Raw genomic sequence first — 23,274 nt, 5'->3', positions numbered from 1 at the left:
TCGACAGCGGTCCCTTAGTGAAGATGCCAGCGAACTGTAAAGTGGTCAGGACATGGAAAACCTGAACAAAATTGGCGGCAACATGCTCGTGCACGAAGTGAAGATCGATCTCCATGTGCTTCGCGTGCTAATGCTACACAGAATTGGAGAGATAGATCACGTTGATATTGCTATAGTAGACGAGGGTGGAGCGCTCGAGGGGCCTGTGGAGCTACTGAAGATGATGGTGGAGCTATGAGGCCTTGGCCACACCGTTGGCCACAACGCGGTACTCAGCCTCAGCGCTAGAGCGAAAGACAACAGGTTGTCGCTTTGAGGTCCAGGAGATGAGGTTGACACCTAGGAACATGATGTAGCCAAATGTGGATATGCATGTGTCGGGGTAGCCAGCCTAGTTGGTGTCGGTGTAGACCACCAAATCCAAAGTTAGTGAGGGTTGAAGTAGAAGTCCGTAGTCGATGGATCCACACAGGTAGTAGAGAATCCAGTTAAGGACGGTGAGGTGGGGCTCTCGAGGTGTGCACATGAAAGTCACCTATAGGGGGTGAATAAGCGAAACATGAAATTCATAACTTAAAGCACAAACTTTAACCCCGGTTATTCTTTGCATTGAGAATTAAAACAATCGAGGTGTGAAACAGAAAGAGTTATTCTTGCTTGAGTTGCTCAAATAATTGCGGAATTGATTTGGGAGAGACATAATTGATACAAGATCAATCACATGCAAGAGAACTAATAGAGAGGGGAGAAGATGAAACAAATTACAATAAGGAATCAATACAAAGAACACCCGTGATTTGTTTCCTAAGGTTCGGCCCTGAAAGACCTACGTCCCCATTGAGGAGTCCACTAAGGACAGCCTTTTTCAACATTTTTCCTCTATCAAATGGTCACTTAGACTGATTAAGTGTTTTCTCTTTTCAAAGGACACAAAGTCCCCCCACAAGGATCTCCAAACCAATATGAAGTCTCTTACGAGATCTTACAAGTGAATGAGATTATGAGAACAGAGAGTGAGAAATAAACTCAAGAACACATGATCCAAATGCAACAAGCTCAAATGAAACATTCTGCAAGGCACTACTATTTTTCTAGCTCAATTCTAGTGAATATGACGCTTGTGAGGAGTTTGGAGACTTAGAGTTGTTGCAAGCAATGAATGACTTTGGTGTAGGTCTTGTGTATCTTGAATACTGGTTTGCGGTATTTATGGCCTCAATAACCAAATATGGTTGTTGAAAAACGCAGCCAAAATTGCACTACGGGTGGTGCACCGGACTCCCTGTAGTTCTGGTCTGGTGCACCACTGGACCCTCTAACTTCTGGCCGACAAGTTAACGTTTGACATGTCAGGTTGACCAGTAACTAATATGTTGTGCCACCAGACCCTCCACGTTAGCGACACGTCAATAGATGATCGTTGAGACTTGAAGTGGTTGTTGCATCCTGACTATTCCGGTCCTCTACTCTTTGATTATCCATATTTTAGCCCTCTCTGCACATATGGTTCAATGCACACCGGACCGCTCTGGATAACCAGTCGTCATTTGAACAAGTTTCACCTTTCCTGCATAAGAGGTCTAGTGCTTCCAGACTCAGACCATTTGGCTATCGTTGAGTACGTTCCTATGACTTAGACAAACATTTCTAGAGACTATCCAACTTAGTCTAAGTCATTAAACTTAGACAATTCGATTTCTCTAACTCATATTACTATTTCGGCTCAAACTAGCTCCAAAAGAGTGATTTGTTGAATATGAGTTTTCCAACATGTCTAGATGGGTCAATTATGTACCTAGGTTTTTTTTCAAACTTTTCCCAAGTATAGAATTACTGGTAGTTCATCTATTCCATGTCCCCCCTATTTGGCTGGATTTGAGCTATTTTTTTACTTAGAAAATTTGAAGTTGATCATTTGAACCTATGAATCATAGACTTGGTAAACTAGATAGTCCATATGATTGTGATGGTCATTAAACACCAAAATTAATATAGAAATGTTTTTAAGGTCATCTCTTTTTCTAATACATTTTCCCTGGCCAAAAGAGATTCTCCTTCTTGAAAATTTCTCCTCCAATTTTTAAAGAGTCATCCTCTTAGTTGTTAAGAGGTTTTTTGCTTAAAGTTAAAATATACCAATTTTGAAATGTTTTTTTTAAATAAGGTGATGGTGTGCTCCTTTTCTTTGGCCTAATAATTTGTCCCCTTTGACATTGAGCACAAAAAACGAAGACAATTGTATACCCTTTGAACAAAAGTCACAAAGATATGGAATTTAAGAACACCAGTTGGATTTAGATAGATTCTGCCGTCACGTTAATTTAGATGATTTTCACAGAAACGGTTCTCTCACAAGCGGAATGAGTAGTGACCTGTTTGGGTGCCAGAAGCGCGTCTGACAACCAGAATCCAACCAAAAGGTTTTAAAGTTCCAAAATAAACGCACACCCATCTTCTAAAAAAGTGAAATCTTTTATTTGTTAATAAACAATACATAAAACATATTAATATTTATAATGTATAATAAATAATATTATATTAAGTATCTAAAAATATTTAGAGATACAAATATTAATACCATTTTCTATATTTGTAACTAAACATAAGACATTAAATTATCAAGAAATAAAATATGAGTTTATTTTACGATAGAGGAGTATTGTCGGCGTCTCGAGACCGAGGGGTCCCTAAGCCGACGAGTGAGTGTGCCGCGTGCCCCAGCCCAGATGGGTCGAGCGCGTGGGCGAGCGCAAAGGGGGGAAGCGAGGTGGCCGGAGACGAGCGTGAGAGAGGTGGAAATCCCGCGGCCTTCGTGTTCGTCCCGCGCCCAGGTCGGGTGCGCTTGCAGTAGGGGGTTACAAGCGTCCACGCGGGTGAGGGAAGCGAGCGGCCCCAAGAGAGCGCCTGTCCCGTCCTCGTTCCCGCGCGGCCAACCTTCTCTAAGAAGGCCCTGGTCCTTCCTTTTATAGGCGTAAGGAGAGGATCCAGGTGTACAATGGGGGTGTAGCAGAGTGCTACGTGTCTAGCGGGGGAAGAGCTAGCGCCCTAAGTACATGCCAATGTGGCAGCCAGAGAGATATTGGCACCCTGCTGGTGGGATGATCGTGGCTGTCGGAGGAGCAACGGAGCCTGGCGGAGAGACAGCTGTTGGAGCGGTTGTGTCCTTGCTGACGTCCCCCTGCTTCCGTAAGAGAGCTGAGAGCCGCCGTCGTCATAGGGCATGCGGGGCGCCATCATTGCCTATCTGGTGGAGACAGCCAGATGGGACTCCGGTATTGTTCTCTACGGCCCGAGTCGGCTCGGGGTAGGGTGATGATGGCGCTTCCTGTTGACGTGGCGGGCCTGTGCCCTAGGTCGGGCGACGTGGAGGCTCCTCCGAAGCCGAGGTCGAGTCTGTTCTTCATGGCCGAGGCCGAGTCCGAGCCCTTGGGTCGGGCGAGGCGGAGGACGTCGGCAGAGGCCAGGGCGGTGTCCGAGCCCTGGGGTCGGGTGAAGCGGAGTTCGTCGTCTTCTGGGGCTGAGCCCGAGTCCGAGCCCTGGGTCGGGCGGAGCGGAGTTCGCCGTCTTCCGGGTCTTAGCCCGAGTCCGAGCCCTGGGTCGGGCGGAGCGGAGTTCGCCGTCTTCCGGGGCTTAGCCCGAGTCCGAGCCCTGGGTCGGGCGGAGCGGAGTTCGCCGTCTTCCGGGGCTGAGCCCGAGTCCGAGCCCTGGGTCGGGCGAAGCTTCCTATGGCGCCTTTGGCAGGGCCTGGCTTCCTGTCAGCATCACTCTGTCAAGTGGTGCTGCAGTCGGAGTGGCGCAGGCGGCGCTGTCCTTCTGTCAGACCGGTCAGTGGAGCGGCGAAGTGACGGCGGTCACTTCGGCTCTGCCGGGGGGCGCGCGTCAGGATAAAGGTGTCAGGCCACCTTTGCGTTAAATGCTCCTGCGACTCGGTCGGTCGGCGCGGCGATTTAGTCAGGGTTGCTTCTTAGCGAAGGAAAAGCCTCGGGCGAGCCGGAGATGTGTCCGCCGTTAAAAGGGGGGCCTCGGGCGAGACGGAAACTTCTCGGGGTCGGCTGCCCTTGCCCGAGGCTCGGGCGAGGCGTGATCGAGTCGCTCGTATGGACTGATCCCTGACTTAATCGCACCCATCAGGCCTCTGCAGCTTTATGCTGATGGGGTTACCAGCTGAGAATTAGGCGTCTTAAGGGTACCCCTAATTATGGTCTCCGACAAGTATGTTTGTTAAAAACTATATTATATTATTAATTTAATGATACTTATTACATATATTTAGTATGAATGTATTTTTGTGTATATATTTGTTGGAATTTAAAATTTGGCCTTGTGGAAAATTAGATGTGTGGTTATCCTGTAAAAAAATTATTTCTTTATATCTTGATTCTCGAATTTCGTATGTAAGTTTTTTTTTAATTTCTATGCCATATTATAATTTCTTATATAAGGTCTTTGGGTAAAAGGTTCATATTAATTTTATGCATTTGTGCGTGAAGACGATCTTATACATATATACGTTTCCTATGTAAAATACCACGCAAAAATATGATTTTGGCTGGTTTTGAATTGAAACCAAGCCCTTTATTTAACTTCTGCAAAATTAAAATCAAGTTAGAAAGTCTAATTAGCCGAAGAAATGCTTGATGGTCAGGTCGGGCTGCAGTGCTGCAATGCAAAGCATGGCGTAGCAAGTTCTGCCAAAGCCTTGAGCTATTGAACGGCACGCCTCTTCCCGATGCAGCGTTCGACAGGCCTCCGTCGCTGCCTCACCATGCAGGAAGGCAGGATGGCAGTCAAGGCCTCGTGCATTCCCAAGGCCCGTCGCTGCCTCTCCGACGAGCGCTGGGTGGGCTGCCGTGCCGTGCGCGTGCCACCCGCTCGGCTCTCGCTGCTGCCGCAGGAGCGGGGTACCAAACGCCCCACCCACCCACCGGCCACCGGATAGGCCGTGGACCGTGGTGTGGTGCCGTTTTCATGGAGCCCGGCCCGAGGGCCCCACCGCCCGTTGAGCGGCGCCGCTGCACACGTACGTCCTCCGCTCCACCCACCGCGAACTGTGCTGCCCCCACACACACGACACGGCATCGCTCGTCCGGCCCACACGTGAACCGCGCGCAGCCGAATCGTGGCCCGGCACGTCGCCTCCCGCTCCCGGGAACGCGGCGGCGTCCCTACCCGCCGCTGGCTGGGCAGTCATGTCTTGGGACCAGCCTCCAGCAGGCCCCATCCGTCATGCACGAGTGGGTTACCTTGGCACCTGCCGCCGAAGGGGACGTGCGGTATCCCTTTGGACAGTCGTGCGGCCGCGCGTGCCGCAGTCCGCAGGCTCGGTACGGCAGGGCGGTGGGGGTGACAGACAGGACGATTGGACGAGGCGTCCATGCTCTGGCAGTGGCAGCCAGCCATTGCGGTAGGGCTGGCGTCACGGCGCCAGTCGCGCGTCGCGCCGGACAAGACCAGTCGCACACTGTCCACAACGAGGACCCGCAAGGCGTCAAATCGCGCGGCGGCTGGTTCATGACGCCGTGAGCCCGCGCCCACGCCCGGTCAGCGACAGCCTCAAAGCCTTGCCCCAGAAACCTACCTCCCCGTTTCACGAGGCGCGGCCATTAGTAAAAGTCCACCGCCATCGTGCGTGAGGGGAGGAGGGGGAGGTGCTCAGGTGAGGCGACCAGGCCAGCGGTATAAAGAGCGAGTTACTACTGCTCCCACCACTGAGCCGTTGCCGTTGCCGTTGCCGAGACCAACGAAAGAGGTGCCCCCTGCCCGCCGGCCCGGCCAACCTCGCGAGAGCGTGCGTGGGGATGCAGCAGATGGAGTGGGACACGAGAGGAGGAGGAGGAGGAGGAGGAGGAGGAGGAGGAGGGCACGGTGGCGCTGTCGGGGACGGTGGGCCGAGAGGAGGAGGCCTCACAGTCGGAGGCGTTGCTGTCGGGGTAGCGGACCAGCAGCGCGTGGAGGCGCACTACCGCGGCGTCCGGAAGCGGCCGTGGGGCCGGTACGCGGCGGAGATCCGCGACCCCTGGAGGAAGACGCGCGTGTGGCTGGGCACCTACGACACGCCCGTCGATGCGGCCATGGCATACGACCGCGCCGCCGTCGCGCTGCGCGGCGCCAAGGCCAGGACCAACTTCGCCGCCGGGCGCGGCTCCCGCGCCACTCCCCCCGTCCAGGCTCGCCCGCTCCCGTACCCCGCGCTGGCGCCGGGCCACTTCGGCGTGCTCGACGGCGCCCGCTCGTCGCCCTGGCACGTCGTCTACCTCCCACCGCCTAGGCTGCACCACGCCGTGGCGCCGCCGATGCCTCTCGTGGCAGTGGCAGGGGACGCCGCCTCGTCGCTGCCGTCCACGGCGCTGGAGCTCCGGACAGGGCCCAAGGCCCTCCCGTTCGACCTCAACGAGCCGCCGTCGCTGCTGTTGGGCTCGCGGTCTCCATAATGGACGTGGAGACGGAGGTGATGGTAGGTCAGTAGTATCGAGTAGGGATCATCGACCATTGAACTAGGTGGTAGGATTGACTAGTGAGGGTAATCAACTGGTGGGAGTGGAGACCATCGCTCCGGTTGTATATATCTACCAGAACCTATTTTAGGAGATCTTGTCTTTCTCGTATTCGTTCATGTTCTTGTTCCCATCTCCTTTTCCACAAGTTCGTTTGGTGTCTCGTCGGCGGCGCGCTTTTTGCTGGGTATTTTGTTTGCTGTGGGGCCTTTTTTTTTCCTTTTCCTTCGAAACATGTGGCTACTTGAGACGAAGATTTGCCTTTGTCGTCTTCGTTCCTATTCTTAAATAGTCAAATTCACCGTCTCCTTTTTCCAAATGGTTTGGTGTCTCGTCGGCAGTGCGCTTTTTGCTGGGTGTTTCGTTTGGAATTTCAGTTTTGAGAATAAAAAACCGCTATGTCAACTTGTACAAAGATAAGTAACAATTATTTTTATAGTTAGATAAAGACATAATTTTGATTTTATAATATAAAGATAAAGTTCAAATTATACAAAATAATTGAATTATCTTAATTAGTTCTATAAAGGTGTTAAATGAAATTATCTTAATATTTAGGCACCTGAAATATGGCACTGAAATACAAGACTCAAATAAAGAAGCGAAAAAACAGAAGGCCCATACATGCTGTTGTTGTGAACTTGTGAGGCGTTTTCCTTCCAAATATGTCGCTATTTAAGACGGAGATATCGCTTGCATGAACCAATTTATACATTTAATTTGCTATATAAGAATATTATTATTTACGATCAGTATTTCTTATTAGATTAACTATGTAATATATTTTTAGATAAATTTACTTCTTAAGAAACCCACATAAATTTAAAACCCATTATTTGTTTCTCAAACAAATATTTGATGACGCACTTATGTTTCCCGGCATGCTCGTCGTGAGCTGTCTACAAATCGGTTGGGGCTAAACCAGATAAATCGGTCAAATTTAAGTCTAAACTATTTTTTTATTTTGATCGGTTCAAGAATGGTTTATCAGCCCATACGACCGATTAATCGATCATCAACAACAGTGCATCACAAACCAAACTTCTTGTTTTGTAGTAAATAAAGCACATTTAAGTTACACAATTTAATAAAAGATTGCCTAAATGTTATCACATTCAATATCATCATTTAGCGGTTCAAACGTATTACATGATACGGTTTCGTGGTTCAAATACATTATATCATAGTTTTATATTTTACAAACAACATCACGATATAACCCTGATGAACATCATTCCGACGGGCGCTGATTAAAAGGCGGCTTTCATGTGTCACCGAGCAAGCAACCATACACAATTTAGCCTAGCCCAAGTGTAGCCTTGCTCGTTGTTCATTAGACCTGTATTGGCCCAGTTTGATGACCATGTCAAGGTCGGGTCTTAGGTGTGACATGTCGGACTAGGTACAACCATACACAATTTAGCCTAGCCCAAGTGTAGCCTTGCTCGTTGTTCATTAGACCTGTGTTGGCCCAATTTGATCACCATGTCAAGGTCGGGTCTTAGGTGTGACATGTCGGACTAGGTACAACCATACACAATTTAGCCTAGCCCAAGTGTAGCCTTGCTCGTTGTTCATTAGACCTGTGTTGGCCCAGTTTGGTCACCATGTCAAGGTCGGGTCTTAGATGTGACATGTCGGACTAGGTACAACCATACACAATTTAGCCTAGCCCAAGTGTAGCCTTGCTCGTTGTTCATTAGACCTGTGTTGGCCCAGTTTGATCACCATGTCAAGGTCGGGTCTTAGGTGTGACATGTCGGACTAGGTACAACCATACACAATTTAGCCTAGCCCAAGAGTAGCCTTGCTCGTTGTTCATTAGACCTGTGTTGGCTCAGTTTGATCACCATGTCAAGGTCGGGTCTTAGGTGTGACATGTCGGACTAGGTACGAGTCGACAAGGTCCAGTTTTATTTTTTTCCATAATTTTTATTAAAAAATATATATTATGCTTAAGTATAAATATAAAACTTGTGTTTTATTAGCTAAGTGAGTATGAATGTGTTTGGAGGCTTATTTTTACGACTTCATGTGTTCATGGCATGTCGACCCGTGTGGACCAGGGAGAGATGCACGAGAGGGGTGACGCACAAGAAAACTCCTACATTATAGCAAAGATAAGTTAGTTGCTAGATTAGCCTTGAATAATATTAGTGTTAGTTATAACTAGTTGTATTTGCTTTAGTTTGTACTCCCTTCATCCTAAATTACAATTTGTATTAGTTAATTAATAATTTATCATTATCCATTTAAATATAGACATAAAAAATAAGAGCTAAAACGAATATTATTTTTAGACGGGGGAGTAGCATTTACCGATAGCATACACCCATCTCATGAAACATGATGTTTTATTAAAATAGAAGAATAAATAATTAAAGAAAAATACATAATTTATAAAAATCAATAAAATGTAAAAATAAATAAAAATTACATAGTTTGTAAAAATAACTGACATAGTATTACTCATCGTTATCATACTCTTCCACCACTTTCACATCTTGTTATTCATCTAAGTTTAATTGTTTGGTCAACTGTTTAAGGCTAATGTGTGGACTCTTTCCATGTTATTGTTCATGTCGACAGTAAAGCGATCTAACAGCTTAACGACTTACTGAATTTCTTAAACAATTTTGATTGATTCATCCTCTAGAGCCATCTTTGTAGAGCTTGTTCAACATGCCTTTTCCATGACAGGGGATCTCGCTCCTACAATCCTACTTGTTGTTGGCCTCTTCACTTTGCATTGAAATGCTCCCTATTGATGTTAATAGGGAATGTTGGACCAACATTGTCTGGTGTTGCAGGCCTATAATCATCATCCATCTTTAGACGAGATTTTTGCTCATCGTTGAAGTCGTCATTACTGTACCACATGTATCAGTTGGACTAGTGGCTAAGAGCGTGTCACATATGCTCTAGCTTGATGTCAGTTTTGCTAGGTTTGTTGCAGTAGCTTTTCTTTGTTGCTCAAGGAGCATAGAATCACCTGCTGGCACTGGATTAGGACATATGCGAACAGTTGTAGGTAGATGACTAGATAGTGCATGACCTCACACTTGTTCATCGGGCACCGATCCTTCTGTTGCTCGAGAGTGCGATGACAAAAAGGTTCCATGGCGGAGTTGTAGTGATGGCTATTTGACCCAAGGTTACAGAAGGTTAAGATCCATGAAGTGCAGTAACTTCCTCCTCCCACCCACCCCCTCACATGCCTATTCTAATGTACTCGCACTTCTTTTTTATTTATCGTATTTTAGTTTAAAAATAAACTAGCCACTAACAAATATTTGAAAACATAAACAGGAATGAATTTTAACCCCTCAATCCTCTCCAATTCTATTGCTCCCAAACAACCGAAAAGTGTCTATCCGCTTCTAAGTGAAATACCAATGTGTCAAGCCAGACTTAATCATAGCATACTGCTTTGTAGAGTGCACGGCAAACACAATGCCCGAGGAACCTCGGTTCCACGAGGACACTACAACGGTTACATTTAGCTGAAGGACACCAGAGTGGTTAGTTTCGCTTAGGACACTAGGGAGGTTACATTTAGCGGAAGGATCCATGGTGAGCACGCTACACTACTTTCATGCTCTCGGCAAAGCTTCCTGGGTTGATCGTTATGCTCTTGGTGCAATTGTCCGTCTTGTAAATACCAACCAACCTGTCGGCTAGTTCAAACATGTTGTTCCTCAGACTGCAAAATAACACGTGAGTTTACATGAGCCATGGCCCATGGCCATCTCAGATATGGATGCTTCTTTGTACTAGTACCACACCTTTCTAGAGATGGTGTGAAGTATAGGCAAAGAAAATATTATTGCATCTGAGCTGATAGTAATACCTTATAATGATGAATTGCGCATCTTTGGTCCTATCTTTCACATAGTGTCCCACAATTGATACGTTCTTAAAGTCTATAAGGGATAAATGCATCAATCTCTTGAAATCAGACATTATTTAAAAAAATGGGTCTCGAGACTTACCCAACGCAGCATCAATCTCATCCATAACATATAAAGGAGTAGGTTTATAGTGGTGAAGAGCAAACACCAAAGCCAGTGAACTAAGTGTCTGCAAGACGAAAGGCTCGTCAGCACTTGTAAGTATTCCAGATAGGCATTGGTTTTACAATTTTGAAGTGATCCATGTAGCTAAAACGCAAGGCAAGGAGTTTGGATAGCAGATATTGGTATTACAGTTTTCAAGTAATCTATGTAACTAAAACAAAATTAACGAGTTTGGAAAGCAACAGGGATCAGCCAACCCATCAACACAACATATTAAATGCTAAATTAAAAGGTAATTTGTTCTTCCAAAAGAAGCAATGGAATGCAAAGAGTACCTGCAAAGGAACTTTTATACACTAAATCAAGTGTGCATACAAATTCGAATCACATCCAGCTAACATGAATAACTGTCCGCAACCGCAAGGCAGTCATCAGTGCTGGCAAAACAATCAGAGATGGGATGTTCAACATCTGGGCATAGCCTTGCCTGTTGCAGGTGACATTCATCTAGCTGATGTATTGTATGCAAAATAGCTTAGTACAGGTAGTGAATCTCCTATAATTAAGTAATAAACAGTCTCTACTTTTATGCACAATGTTATTTCTAATATAAAGATAGTTTTGGGCATGTTAGAGTGGACGCACCAGTTCAACCCGAACGCTTAAGCTATTGGGAAAAGGTGGCAATCCACTTATACACTTCAGGGCATGTGCCACGACTTAGAGAATGCAGGTATGCAGTGTTTTTTCGCACCTTCACATGGCCTTTTATTTCTAGACAAGAATTGAGTTTTGAGATGGTTTTGTTATGTTAAACTCAGTCCAGTCAATTGGTTCAAATAAGTTGCTAATTCGTCTGAGGATGAAGCCAAATGTTTCCATTATCTAAAAAGGAATGGTACGGCCATTTTAAGTGTCAGTCAATCCCAATTTAGATCATGTCTGGTAGACTGGTAGTATTTACCGATAATAATTATGGCTTACTTTATCCCAAAATGGGAATTACTCAAGCACAGATCAACATCAAATTGCATACTAATATTCCTTCTAGGCTCCTGGCTGTAGCAATGATGATGTTTATTAGCTTATATCTGATAGTGCCTTTACCGCAAAGAAACGGCACAGATCTGTAAATATGTTGACAATATTTCTGATATTTTACAGCATAGTAAAGGATTCTCATTAAAATATTTACAGAATTCATTTTCATAAACAATGTAGAATAGTGAAGTGTTGTATTGATAATAGATGGGGTACAATATATAGACTCAACCATAACCCTAATGGGCCGGTAGCCCAACAGTGGTGTCGGCCCATACACATTCACACACAGTCTAACATCCCTCCGCAGTCGCAACGGGGGCACCACACACGATGAGACTAGAAGAGAGGCCGAAGGTAGGAGCCGACGGGTTGAAATCCCCCCGCAGTCGCAGCGTCGTGATGGTGCGAATGTTGCGACTGGAGTAGAGACCGGTGTGTGCTCCAAGAAGACGATAGCCCCTAGATGCCGAGGTACCGAAGTCGAGGTGGTCGCGGTCGGGAGACGCGCAGCAGAAGCCTGATCTTCGGGAGGGGTCGACGTTCGAGCGTCAACGATCGGCAGGGCGACCTTCCTGCTTCTTTGATCATCCGGGCGTCAACGAGCCCCGCCAGGGAGGCCGACAGCAGCGCACGCGTCTGCGTCGGTCATGGTGTCCGCGCCCGCGGCAGAATAGATGGGGGAAACGGCAGATCCGGCCAGGAAGGCCACGACAACGACGGATCCAGCCGGGAAGACGTGATCCAGCCAAAGGGACGGCGGATCAAGCCGAAAAGGTCGCAGCAACGTGGATCCGGCCGGGAAGACCGCGGCAGCGACAGATCCAGCGAAGGCGATGAAGGGGGTGGGCGGCGAGGCGGGTCCAGCCAGGCAGGGGCCTGCGCCGGACCTGGCAAGGGGTGTTGACAGCACCAGTGACGGGAGAAGCTCGAAGTGGGAGGCGCTGTTGGGGCGTCAGCGCGAGCAATTAGGAGGTGGCTAGCGCGATGACAAGGGGCTGCACGGGCGAAGATGCCGACACAGGGGAGATGAGCGCAGGGTATCCATGGCGGGGAAGAGGTGGCTGGCACTGGTGAGGACGGCGTGCAAGGGCGAGAGCGGCCGAGGGGAAGGAGGCCCCCACAACCAGAGAGGCAGCGGAGCGAACGACCAACATGAGGACCGGTAGCGACGACCAGCTCTGGACGCGGCGGCGGCGGCGCAGATTCAGGCAGCGCTGATCTGGGGTGGGGGTGTGAGGCCGCGAGGAGGGGAGCCGTGGGCGCACCACCCAGACTGAGATCTGCGTTGCCTAGGTCGTTGTGCACCGTCCTCACAGCCGTGTGGCTCCGTGGGAGCAGCAGGACTTATAGCTGCGGCTTTCTCCGAGGAAGGACTCGCTGATGCAATGGTCGCCACCGGTAGGAACTGTGCACGCGAGCCCGGCCGCAGGCAGTCAGCAATGCGACGTGGCCCCAGATCACAGCCCGGCCGCGATGCTGGCTGCTCCGGCCCGTCGCAGCCGCGGGAAGCCGACGAGGCCCCACCTGCGTTTTGGCGCCGCACCGGGGAGGGCACCTTGCGCGTGTGGTGGAGGATGCCGAGCAGTGGGGGAGGAGGAGGAAGGGAGAGGGGAAGGCGTCGCGCCCCGAAGGCAGGAGCAAGAGCAGGGGACATGAGCCTTAGCGGCCGACGGTGGGACCCCGCCTGGAGGCCGACCCCGCTTGGGCCACCACCTGCGCGTAGGGCAGCGGCGGCGCGGGCGCGTGGCCGCGCAGCTCCTCGCTCGACGACTCGGTAAGCGCGGCGGGCGCGGACGCCGGGACGTGTGGTGGGGCCATGAGCAGCGGCATGACACGGGACGAGTTGGCGCCGGCATGCGCCGCCTGCGGCTCGCGCGGGGATTGAGCCCGCCGGCTGGGTGGCGGCGGCCAGGAAGGGAGTCGCCCCGGGAGGGAGGGATGAGCCTCCCGGGGCGACGGTGAGGCCTAGGCTGGCGGACGTGGATGTTTGAGGAGGATGGCGGCTGGGATGTGGGAGGAAGAAAACTCTAATTTGATACCATGTAGAATAGTGAAGTGTTGTATTGATACAATAATAGATGGGGTACAATATATAGACTCAACCCTAACCCTAATGGGACGGTAACCCAACGATGGTGTCGGCCCATACACATTCACACACAGTCTAACAAACAACCAAAACAAACTTATGTATCAAGTTGACTAACCATGGAATTGTAAAATCATGTGAAAACAGAAATTCAGGCAATAACTTCAAGGGTAACATCCTTGGCCATTAAATAGACAATAACACAACACTACATGGATGGAACATACCTTCTCACCACCAGATAAATTGGCAATATTTTTCCAGCTTTTCTTTGGGGGCCTCACACTGAAAACAACACCTTCTGAAAATGGGTCCAAGGAATCAACAAGTTCCAGTTCAGCATCACCTCCAAGAGTAATCATCTGAAACAATATCGTTAGTTAATATAAAAACTCATTTGAAGAAGTGCAACAGTCACATGACCAGAAGATAGAACCAAGTTAGCACAAACATTGTTGCAATAAGGGTTGAGCAAAGCTTAATTTCATTTTCTTCCTATGTCAAACTTTTGTCATCTGGTTTGTGTCTGTACATCAAGTAAACCAAAAGGTGCTACACTACAGGATGTTGTATGTATTCAGTACCTGGTACATCTCCTTCAGTTTCAAAGATATTATGTTGAATCCAGCCATGAATTCATCTAGCCTGAAATAAAATACAATGCAGGTAAGAGATGAAAACAGGCCAACATAACTACTAAAGTTAATTACAAAGACATACCTTCTCTTCCTTAACCCATCGTACAACTTTTTAAGATCATCACGTTCTTGAGTGGTAGCATTTAACTCATCAACACGCTCACCGTACAAGCAAGCCTTTGTGCGGTACCTGGTTCAATCAGGAGAAATAATGAAATCATTGATACAAAAATGTTATCATACGTGTCATTTAGTAGAATTTATCTCATGCATTCATACTCTGCTATGGAATCCAGATTTGGGTTCAAATCTTTAATCTGGGCCTCTAACAATGCTACCATCTCCATTGCCCTTTTCATGTCATATGTATCATTTAGTTGCTCATCACCTAGAGTCGCTTTGAGTTTATCAGGATCAACAGCATCCTTTTGGATTCTGAAAAAACAAAATAATGCATACTAACATCAGAAGAAACCACAGAAAACATATAAGTCACGAAGTTACAGAAAAAATTGGAACATTTAAACATACTGATCCATGTGTTTAACAACATTTATCTGAATTTCATCAAGCCTTTTCTTGAATGTTTTCACCTTCATTTCCCACTCCTTGGCAAGTTTTTTTGTATCTTGCAATTTGTACTCAGCGTCAACCTGTTTTATGGCCAAACACACAAGGTTGTGGAAAGAAACAATACAGCAGAATTATGGCAGCACTACTTAACAGGATCCAAATTACATACCTCTGTGGCTCTCAGTTCATCCATTGCTTTTTTTAGTTTGGTGTATTCTTCCTTAGTTTTGTCAAGCTCAACTTTATGGTTGTCTATCATCTAAGTAAAAACAAATAAAGAAACACTCATCAGAAAGTGCAAATAGATTTGGGGGGGGGGGGGGGGGGGGGCAGCCAGAAGTGCAATGCGACAGAACATATACCTCCTGTGTTTTCTTATACTCTTCCTGAACAACAAACGCTTTCTTCTCAATCTCTTTGAACATAGACATCATCTTCTCTGTTTCAGCAGAAAGTTTTTCTCTATCTTTCTTGGACTCCTCAATGCCCTTGGTTAACCTTTTCACCAACTTCTCACCTGAAGTTACGTTGACTTTGTGTCTGTTGATTTCTGAACTTGTTTTGTCAAGTTCCTGACATTACCATAAAACTATAAAACAGATTACCATAAAAAACGAAAGCAATAGAAGCAAAAGGTTGCATGCTTACAGATTGGATGTTGCCAACTTTTGTCTTCTGGTCCTTCAGCTTCTTCCCTCCAGCATTTTCAACTTTTTGTTGAAGTTCCGAAGCCTGGTATACATTACAAATAGGTTAAGGTGGCAAAGCAAGATTCTGTTAGCAGCAATGCTAAAAATATAAGGAGATGCATACAAAAATATTTGAAACAGAAGAGTGTTGAATTTGTAGAGTTGGCCCCTTTTATCATGTGACCACACTAAAGCAAAGTGAATGGAAATGGTTGGGAAAAAGACTAGATAAATATGACCTGGAAATGGAAACGAGACTGTCTATAGGCACTTGCCTGATCTTTAAGTTTGCTGGAACACTTTGTGAGCCTCTCTAGTTCAGCTTGCTCACTAGATATGATGCCATCCAGCTCTTGCATTCTGCGAAGCTCGTCAGCTTTAGGTTGTGAAGCGGTTTTCAGAGAATCTAGTCGCTTTTCATTGTAAATATATTGTGCATTCATACTCTCAACCTATTTCGAGAAAGAAAATGGTAAAACAGTAGTCAGACCAAGGCATAAGAAACAACCGACTTAAAGGCAGGCAGAACACTCCTGTCTAAATACCTCCTTTTTAGCTTTTGCCAATTCCATTTCAAGACGGGATTTAGCATCTTCCATGGATCGATATTGTTTTTTAGCATTATTCATTTTTTCACGCAACTTGTTGAGTTCATCAACAAGCTTGGTTAGTTCATTTTCAGCATTTTTAATAGCCTCTTCTGAAAAGCTTTCTCGGATGGCTGTTCCCATCATGCCTCGTTGTACCCTTTTACCGCCACCACTCATGGTACCAGACTTCTCAAATAATTCACCGCCGAGGGTAACTACCCGACGGAACTCCTTTGCTGCAGTGTATGCAATTCGTGAAGCCTGACAAAGACAGGTGCTGAGATACCATTAATCACAGCACAAATTACAACTACAAGCAACTACGTTAGTAGGAAAAAGTTTAAGACCAAACAAATCAAGGATCAACCTGATCAAGATCATTTGCAACAACAGTATTCCCCAAGACATGGAAGAAGGCTAACTTCAGCTTCTCATCTTTAACCTTTACTAGATCAAAAAGGCGTGGAACTCCTTCAGGTGTTTTTACTTTCTCCTTAATTTTGTGAAGGAGGTGTGTTTGTTTTTCCTGTAACATAAGGTTCCAATTACAAAATGAAATTAACAGGTAAAAAAATGAAAACAAATAAGCACAGAAAAAAAAAGTGTTACCAGGATTAAACAAGTTACAGTTTCCTCACGGTTCCTTCTACGTAACAACTCAATACAAGCTTGCGCCGAATTTATTGTTTCAACCACAATATAATTAAGCCCAGATGAAGCTGATGTTGATATGGCCACGTCATATTTTGCTGCAGACCAGAGTTTCTAAAAAATTAAGATCCACAAATGCTTCATACAAGCTTTCAATCAACTCTGTATGATTGCATAATGACATTCGCGGATTCTAGCAGATACAACAATTGCTTAGATATTGGTGGCCATGGCTTTACAAACAAAATCTCCCTAACGGAACATACTAAAATGGAAGAATTAAACTACATAAATACTAATCCGTTTTGGCATGGTCAAAACAAAGTGCAGGTATTTGTCCTTGTTAGACTTTGTGTTGTGTCTGTTAGATTATTGGTGTGGTTACTGGCTTACTGCTGTAATGGCCGTCAGGTAAGTTTGAAAGTCGGCCAGTCCAGGTTTCGGGGGCCAGACATTGTAGCCGCACTGGCAACACGAAGTCGGCTTAGTCAGCTTCTGGGGGCCGCCTAGTCAACCTTGACGACCTAGCCTTTGATGAACGGCCTGGCCTGCTTTGCCACTATGGTTCCTAACCTGACCAGGTTTGGCTATCAGCCTGGCCGAGTTTGCTAAGTTCGTACCATATTCTCCTTGTTTGAGAAGTTCAGTGTTACCGAAATTACTATATATAGAAAAATTATTCATAACAGTTTATAACCGTTAGATCCACCTATTAAACATAGGGGTGTTTGAATGAACTAGAGCTAATAGTTAGTTGACTAAAAAATAGCTAGTGAAATTAGCTAGCTAATAAATATCTAGCTAAATATTAGCTAATTTGCTAAAAAATAGTTAATAGTTAAACGATTAGCTAGACTGTTTGGAACTTTGGATGTCTTCAACTAATTTTAGCAACTAACTATTAGCTCTAGTGCATTCAAACATGGCTTTAATATGTGCTGCCGAAGACATAACAGTTAGGCAACACATATCACAGGACATATTTGATTTTGTGGGCAAAGGGAGTATATCTTACCATCAATTGCACCAAGATCACCAAGCCTGCCATAAATCCCTTGTATTTCATTTGATTCCTTGGCTTGCAAAATTGCCTTCAGAGCAGTACTTTGGTTCTTCTCAGAATCCCTAGTGGTTTTCATCTCTGCAACTTTCTGCCTTGCTGCTTGTTCCAGAGGGATCAGTGAATCCTCCTGCTTTTGGCATTCCTGCAACAAATTTTGCAAGCAATACATTCAGGAGACTCAGCATACTGCACGTAAGTAATGACTAAACTTAAGGGAACCCAGTGCATGGGTTTTGTTCAAATTAAGCTGGAAGTAATTTACCTGTTCGATTTTGCGAGCTTCAGATGCTTCATTCAAATGCTTCTCTATTTTTTCTTGAAGCCCCACAATGTATGAATCCTTTGTTTTAACTTTCTCCTTTATACTTTCCATCTGATTTTGTGCATCAGTTAACTCTGCTTGTGCTCCATCATGCTGAAATCAGGGAACTAGTTTCAAACGTAATTGACAAGTTTGAAAAAAATCAAATTAATGTTTATCAAATAAACTAAATGGATAAGTAGATTTAATTATACAAAGCTTGCAGTGTCAGTGTCAGGCATGGTAAGCTATCGCACATAAAGAATTGAAGATATTTTGCTTGTGATCAGTGCATCATATATCTCCATCTAAAGGACTCAAAGTGAATTGAAGTACTTGACAGCAGTCTTCTTGTTTCCCAAAAAGTCTACCTTTTGTTTCATTAACTTTTTCTCCGCAGATGCAACATCCAACCTTCCTTTATGTTCAATAATTTGATTTTCCCATGGTTCAAGCTCAGTTCTTACTTGAGTAAGTTCAGCACGAAACCTCTCAGTTTCTTCTGTAATTACAGAAGAATAAAGTTCAGTTATCAGAGAATGATTCGGTGAACATGGATAGTAAAAGCTAACATCACCTCGAGAGGATGCTTTGATCTGCTCTAAGACTTTCTCTTCTTCATTAAGTCGCTTTTGCAATTTGGGTATTTCTGCCTCCAGCTGTGGAATGAGATTGGATGACTCCTCCATCTCTTTTGTTTTTTCATCACGTTTTGATGTATCCTGTGTTAGATTGTAGGTGAAACAATAGCCAGTCTTGCTTCAACTTTAATTTCAATGTTACAATTGAAACCGTTTCAGTATTACCTTTTCAGCTTTGTCATCCAGCTTCTTGATGTTCTGCTTAAGATGCTTTAGATCTTCCCTGTATTTTACGTCTTTCCTCTCAAACTCTTTAAACTGGTCTTTGCAGCTCTTCATGTTATTTTCAAGGTCCTAAAGACATAAAAGAAGCAAATAAAAGTAGGGCGCTATTAGTTGACTGTAAAAGGCCCATTCGCAATAACCTTGTGATAGAAAATAACGAGTTTTCTAACCTTCAAATATAGGAAATAAATGACTTCAATTCAATGATTGATTAGGTTACAGATATGGTAAGTTGAAACAATACCTCTTGCCTTTTGACATGTTTACTGTAAATAGCCTCCATTTCCTTCAGAGTTTGTGAATTCTGGTGTATCTTCTCCCTGTATAATAGTGAATATGCTTACTCAGAAAACATGTAAATGGGAGGGGGGACACTGTCCATCTGTAACAAATAACCTTTCAGCGGCAAGATTCTTTTCCAGGTCTGCCACATTCTCCTGACACTGATTAACACGTGAGATAGCATCATCAGAAGCCAGCTTCGTTGCCTTTTCTTGCCATTTCAGAAGCAAAAGTTCCTTCAGCATGTATGTTTCAGCCTCATTTTTTGCACTCTACAGAAAAATAACTCCATTAATAGTGCTTAACTGTTAAATGGTCAAATAGTGAAATCATAAACAATTAGATGATCACCTCTAAACTGTCTCTTTCTTTCTCAGCTAATTTTAGCATCTGCACTGATGCTGTTCTCTTTTCATTGAGCAATTCGAGTCTAACAGATCCATAACAAGGTAAGAAACTAAATCGTTGCTAAATATATACAAAGCACTAGTTATAACAGCATGCATTAAAAATTATGTCAGAAACTCACTGCTTGTACGCTTCTTCAATTTTTTCAACATACTGGTTTGTCCCTATTATGTCTTCAAGATACTCTAGAAAACCTTCATCATGTGGACCTTGAGCCTTTGGTTTCATTAGGGAGATTTGCTCAACCTCACCCTGTATAGTGCCCACTTCAGAAGTTATGCAATTGTAAAAGTAGAAAACATAATTGAAACTGCACAATAAATTCATGCAGGCTCAAACAAAGAAGCTATGAGAGATAAGTGGAGATGCAAGTGATGGAACCAAATCTCAAGAACCTACAAATTACACTTTAATTGTTTGTCTTATCCATGTGTATATGTGAAGAACACACAAAACCTGGAGGATGAGAAAACGGTTATTATCAAGGTCAACTCCTTTGCCCTTCAGCAGTTTAGTTACTTCAGTAAAATTGCTTCCACGCTCATTTATGTAGTATTTAGAAGTGTTGTCACGGAAAGCAACCCTTGAGATGACAAAGTCACTACCCTCAACAGCACTGTAGTTCCCATCATCCTGCTTACAGGCACAGAAAAAAGTAAAATGATTATTGGCAGTACAAATAAGAAATGTCGAAAACTCAACCCAAGCTTCAAACAATACCATGTCAATAATTTCTTGAAAATGAACAGAAACACCAGCACTGTCTAGGTTCTGATGATTGGAAGAATTGTGTATGAGCTCGGAGACCTTGTTTAGGCGCATCTGCAGTTGATGGAAGAACAAGAGAAATACAAAATTATCCTAAGTAATGATAGCGACTAACAATGTATTGGATCAATTTTATTTCCGTATATGTTCCTTGTGAAATGGTAATCCAGTGGGGTTTGTATCTCAAACGTTATTTTTACTTTCTTTAAAAGCAGAGATATTGGTAAGGAAAAAATGAATCTGATCACTTGTACGAATGAATTTGTGAAAATTGCATTGTCCATGTAAAGTTCAAAGGGAAAACAGGTAACAGTAACGAGAAACTAGTATGCACAGTACATTTAGCAGACAGGAACTCTAAAGTATCAACTTCAAAACACAGACTACTTGGCAACCATAGGATTAATACGATTATTATCTAAACCAAGAGGATTAATACAATTGAAGCATCAATGTGCTAGGTTCTAGAATAATCCTTTCACATAATACTTAGGATGATAATTTATATGTTTACAAACTTAAATGGCAGGATATTACTCTCAGGCTTTTAAATTATTGTGGAACTTAGAGTGACATGCTAGAATCTACCATTGGATAGGCTATAAACAAATCGAATGATTTGTTGACATAGAACAAATAACATAAAATCTCCCGGTGAAATGAACTAAATGAATATAGTGATAATCACTAAAAAATCAACATTAAGCAACAATACCAACCTGCTTTGCACGCTTCCCAAACACAAAAAGCATTGCGTCAATGACATTACTCTTTCCACTGCCATTTGGACCAACAACAGCCGAGAAGCTCTGCAGTCAAGATAACAAATTATGTTTCTATTGTTTTGTCTTTAATCGTTGTTCAATCGGTACATAATACATTTGGGGTAAAATGGAATTATTTCCATCTGTTAAACATGAGCACTATTACACGACCTTAGTGTGTAATATCTGTATCCTGAAGGACTATTATTTGTTTGTGTTTGATTATAACTATGTTTTTCTCAAATTAGATTGAGAAGAGTGTGTCCTCAGAAATCCTGGTATGTTTTTCTAATGACTCGTTTAGGAGGGCTTCTCACGAAATGTCTCCGGCTACTAGGGAAAATGTGCACTGTATCAGGGGGCCATTTTCTCTCTCTTTACAAAATGAACTAGAAGTCAGTGAAGCCAGAAAAAAGTCTTCACCAACTCTGGCTCTGGCTCTTTTAGATACTATAGCAAGGAGCCAAAGCCCTAAGAAGCTCTCCCAAACATGCTCCAATCTATGCTTAGATCCAGTTATACTTTTATTATATAAATTGTAATACTTTCTGCAGAGATGAAGGATCAGTTACTCTAGGAGGCAGGAGCATAGCTTTAATAAAATGGGAGAGCAACTCCACACCAGATTTGAAGAAGGAAAGGGGGTTGAGGAAAAAAGCTGCTTGCTCCCCTCTATTTGAGGGATTGAGAAAAAACATAGGGAAGGGGGGTTGAGAAAGGGGATCTTCTGGAGCATTTTTTTCACATCATTCCCCTATATGACAGCTTTTATGGAGAGGGGATTGTTTTCCTAAATGTGGTGAAGTTGCTCAAGTGAAAGCTAAACCATGAGTTTGGCCGTAACATCGATACTTCCTTAGATATGCAAGCATAATCATAACAAAATATATAGAACTGAATGGAAGACCTCTCTTCTGCAAGTACAAATTCTATTTGTGTTGTATGTTTATGTATCACAGTCGAAAGTGATATCTGTTAACTATTGTACCAGTAAAACAAAGTTGTTAGAATGACAACTCTACAGTGTGAACTGTACCCTAGGGTTTGGAATTAAAGCCACACCTACACTCACATGTAAGCCCCAATAATAGCTACAGAAATTCCACTGCGATTTCTCGGATCAAGTCTTGACCGCCACTAGCAACCACAAATAAACATCCATCTTGCCGTTTCTTTATCGGGAACAATGACATAAATTGAGAGTGGGGCAGAATAGCAAAATTGAAGCTATGACATAGTGCACAAGTAGATTAAGTTTCGATAGGCACATGCTGATGTAAATGAATTACAATAATGCGAACTTCGTTCGTAGGATTTCTAAATCTAAACAAATTGTTAGCACCCACGAGTGGGCGTGTGTGAGTGAGTGAGTGAGTGAGTGAGAGGGGGGGGAGACCTTGTGGAAAGGACCGATGCGCTGCTCCCCTGCGTAGGACTTGAAGTTGCGGAGGACCATCTCCTTGATGAACAGTCGCGGCTTCGCCGCCCTACGCGGCGTCCGCGGAGGCGACTGCCGCGGGGACATCTCCATGGCCATCTCAGTATTCGAAAATGCAGCAGCAAGCGAGGGATTGCGAGCGTCACCGCCCCGCCCCGCCCCGGCGAGATAGAGGTCACCCGCCTGATACTCTGCCGCTCTCCCTAGCCGAGCACAGAAGCGGAATCGAGGCAGCGAGGAAGGCACAGGGTGGTTGCCGGGAAGGGGAAAGTTGGAGCGCCTGCGAAGGAGGATGGATTTAGATATTTGGGGCAAGTTTGGGAGGGAAAACTGAAACGGTGCGAGGGTTTCGTCCTCGCGCTGCGGAATTTGAAGGTGTTTCAGGCCAGAAAAATATGAAATGGAGTATCATTTAGTTGGACTGGGCTTTTTCGCTAACTTTGGCTGATAGGGTACGGTCTTGCGTTAGCCCATGCATGCGCACCAAATGTTGGGCTGTTTCTAGGTATGCTCTGGTTTCAGGCCCGTACGCAAACTGTTGCGGACAAAAAAAAATCAGAGTTATTAAAGCCTGAAGCTGTTTGAAGCGCTCCCCGCGTT

General features: G+C 44.7%; 2 protein-coding genes across 2 annotated transcripts; one reads left to right on the top strand and one right to left on the bottom strand.

The window, feature by feature from the left end:
- The first annotated feature begins 5,385 nt into the window (after positions 1–5,385).
- Positions 5,386–6,674, top strand: LOC103630552 (ethylene-responsive transcription factor 12). Its single transcript, XM_008651603.4, has one exon. It carries the CDS (start codon positions 5,799–5,801, stop codon positions 6,429–6,431), a length of 633 nt encoding a protein of 210 aa, XP_008649825.1. The 5' UTR covers positions 5,386–5,798; the 3' UTR covers positions 6,432–6,674.
- Positions 6,675–9,806: 3,132 nt separating this feature from the next.
- LOC100382773 (uncharacterized) lies at positions 9,807–23,044 on the bottom strand. The gene is made up of 28 exons (XM_020539085.2): positions 22,633–23,044; positions 21,192–21,281; positions 20,425–20,526; positions 20,161–20,337; positions 19,826–19,956; positions 19,648–19,726; positions 19,411–19,568; positions 19,259–19,334; positions 18,955–19,083; positions 18,726–18,870; positions 18,520–18,650; positions 18,110–18,262; positions 17,800–17,989; positions 16,743–16,882; positions 16,501–16,659; positions 16,089–16,394; positions 15,819–15,995; positions 15,503–15,586; positions 15,217–15,426; positions 15,024–15,113; positions 14,813–14,934; positions 14,561–14,716; positions 14,364–14,471; positions 14,228–14,288; positions 13,871–14,005; positions 10,487–10,574; positions 10,345–10,417; positions 9,807–10,197 (listed from the first exon to the last, which is right to left on the bottom strand). Exons 1-28 carry the CDS (start codon positions 22,771–22,773, stop codon positions 10,077–10,079), a joined length of 3,732 nt encoding a protein of 1,243 aa, XP_020394674.1. The 5' UTR covers positions 22,774–23,044; the 3' UTR covers positions 9,807–10,076.
- Between the last annotated feature and the right edge of the window lie 230 nt (positions 23,045–23,274).

The sequence above is a fragment of the Zea mays genome, chromosome 6 (assembly GCF_902167145.1).
Source record: "Zea mays cultivar B73 chromosome 6, Zm-B73-REFERENCE-NAM-5.0, whole genome shotgun sequence".
Classification (NCBI taxonomy): domain Eukaryota; kingdom Viridiplantae; phylum Streptophyta; class Magnoliopsida; order Poales; family Poaceae; genus Zea; species Zea mays.
The sequence above is the reverse complement of the archived record's forward strand: the minus strand, read 5'-3'. Positions and strand labels throughout refer to the sequence as shown.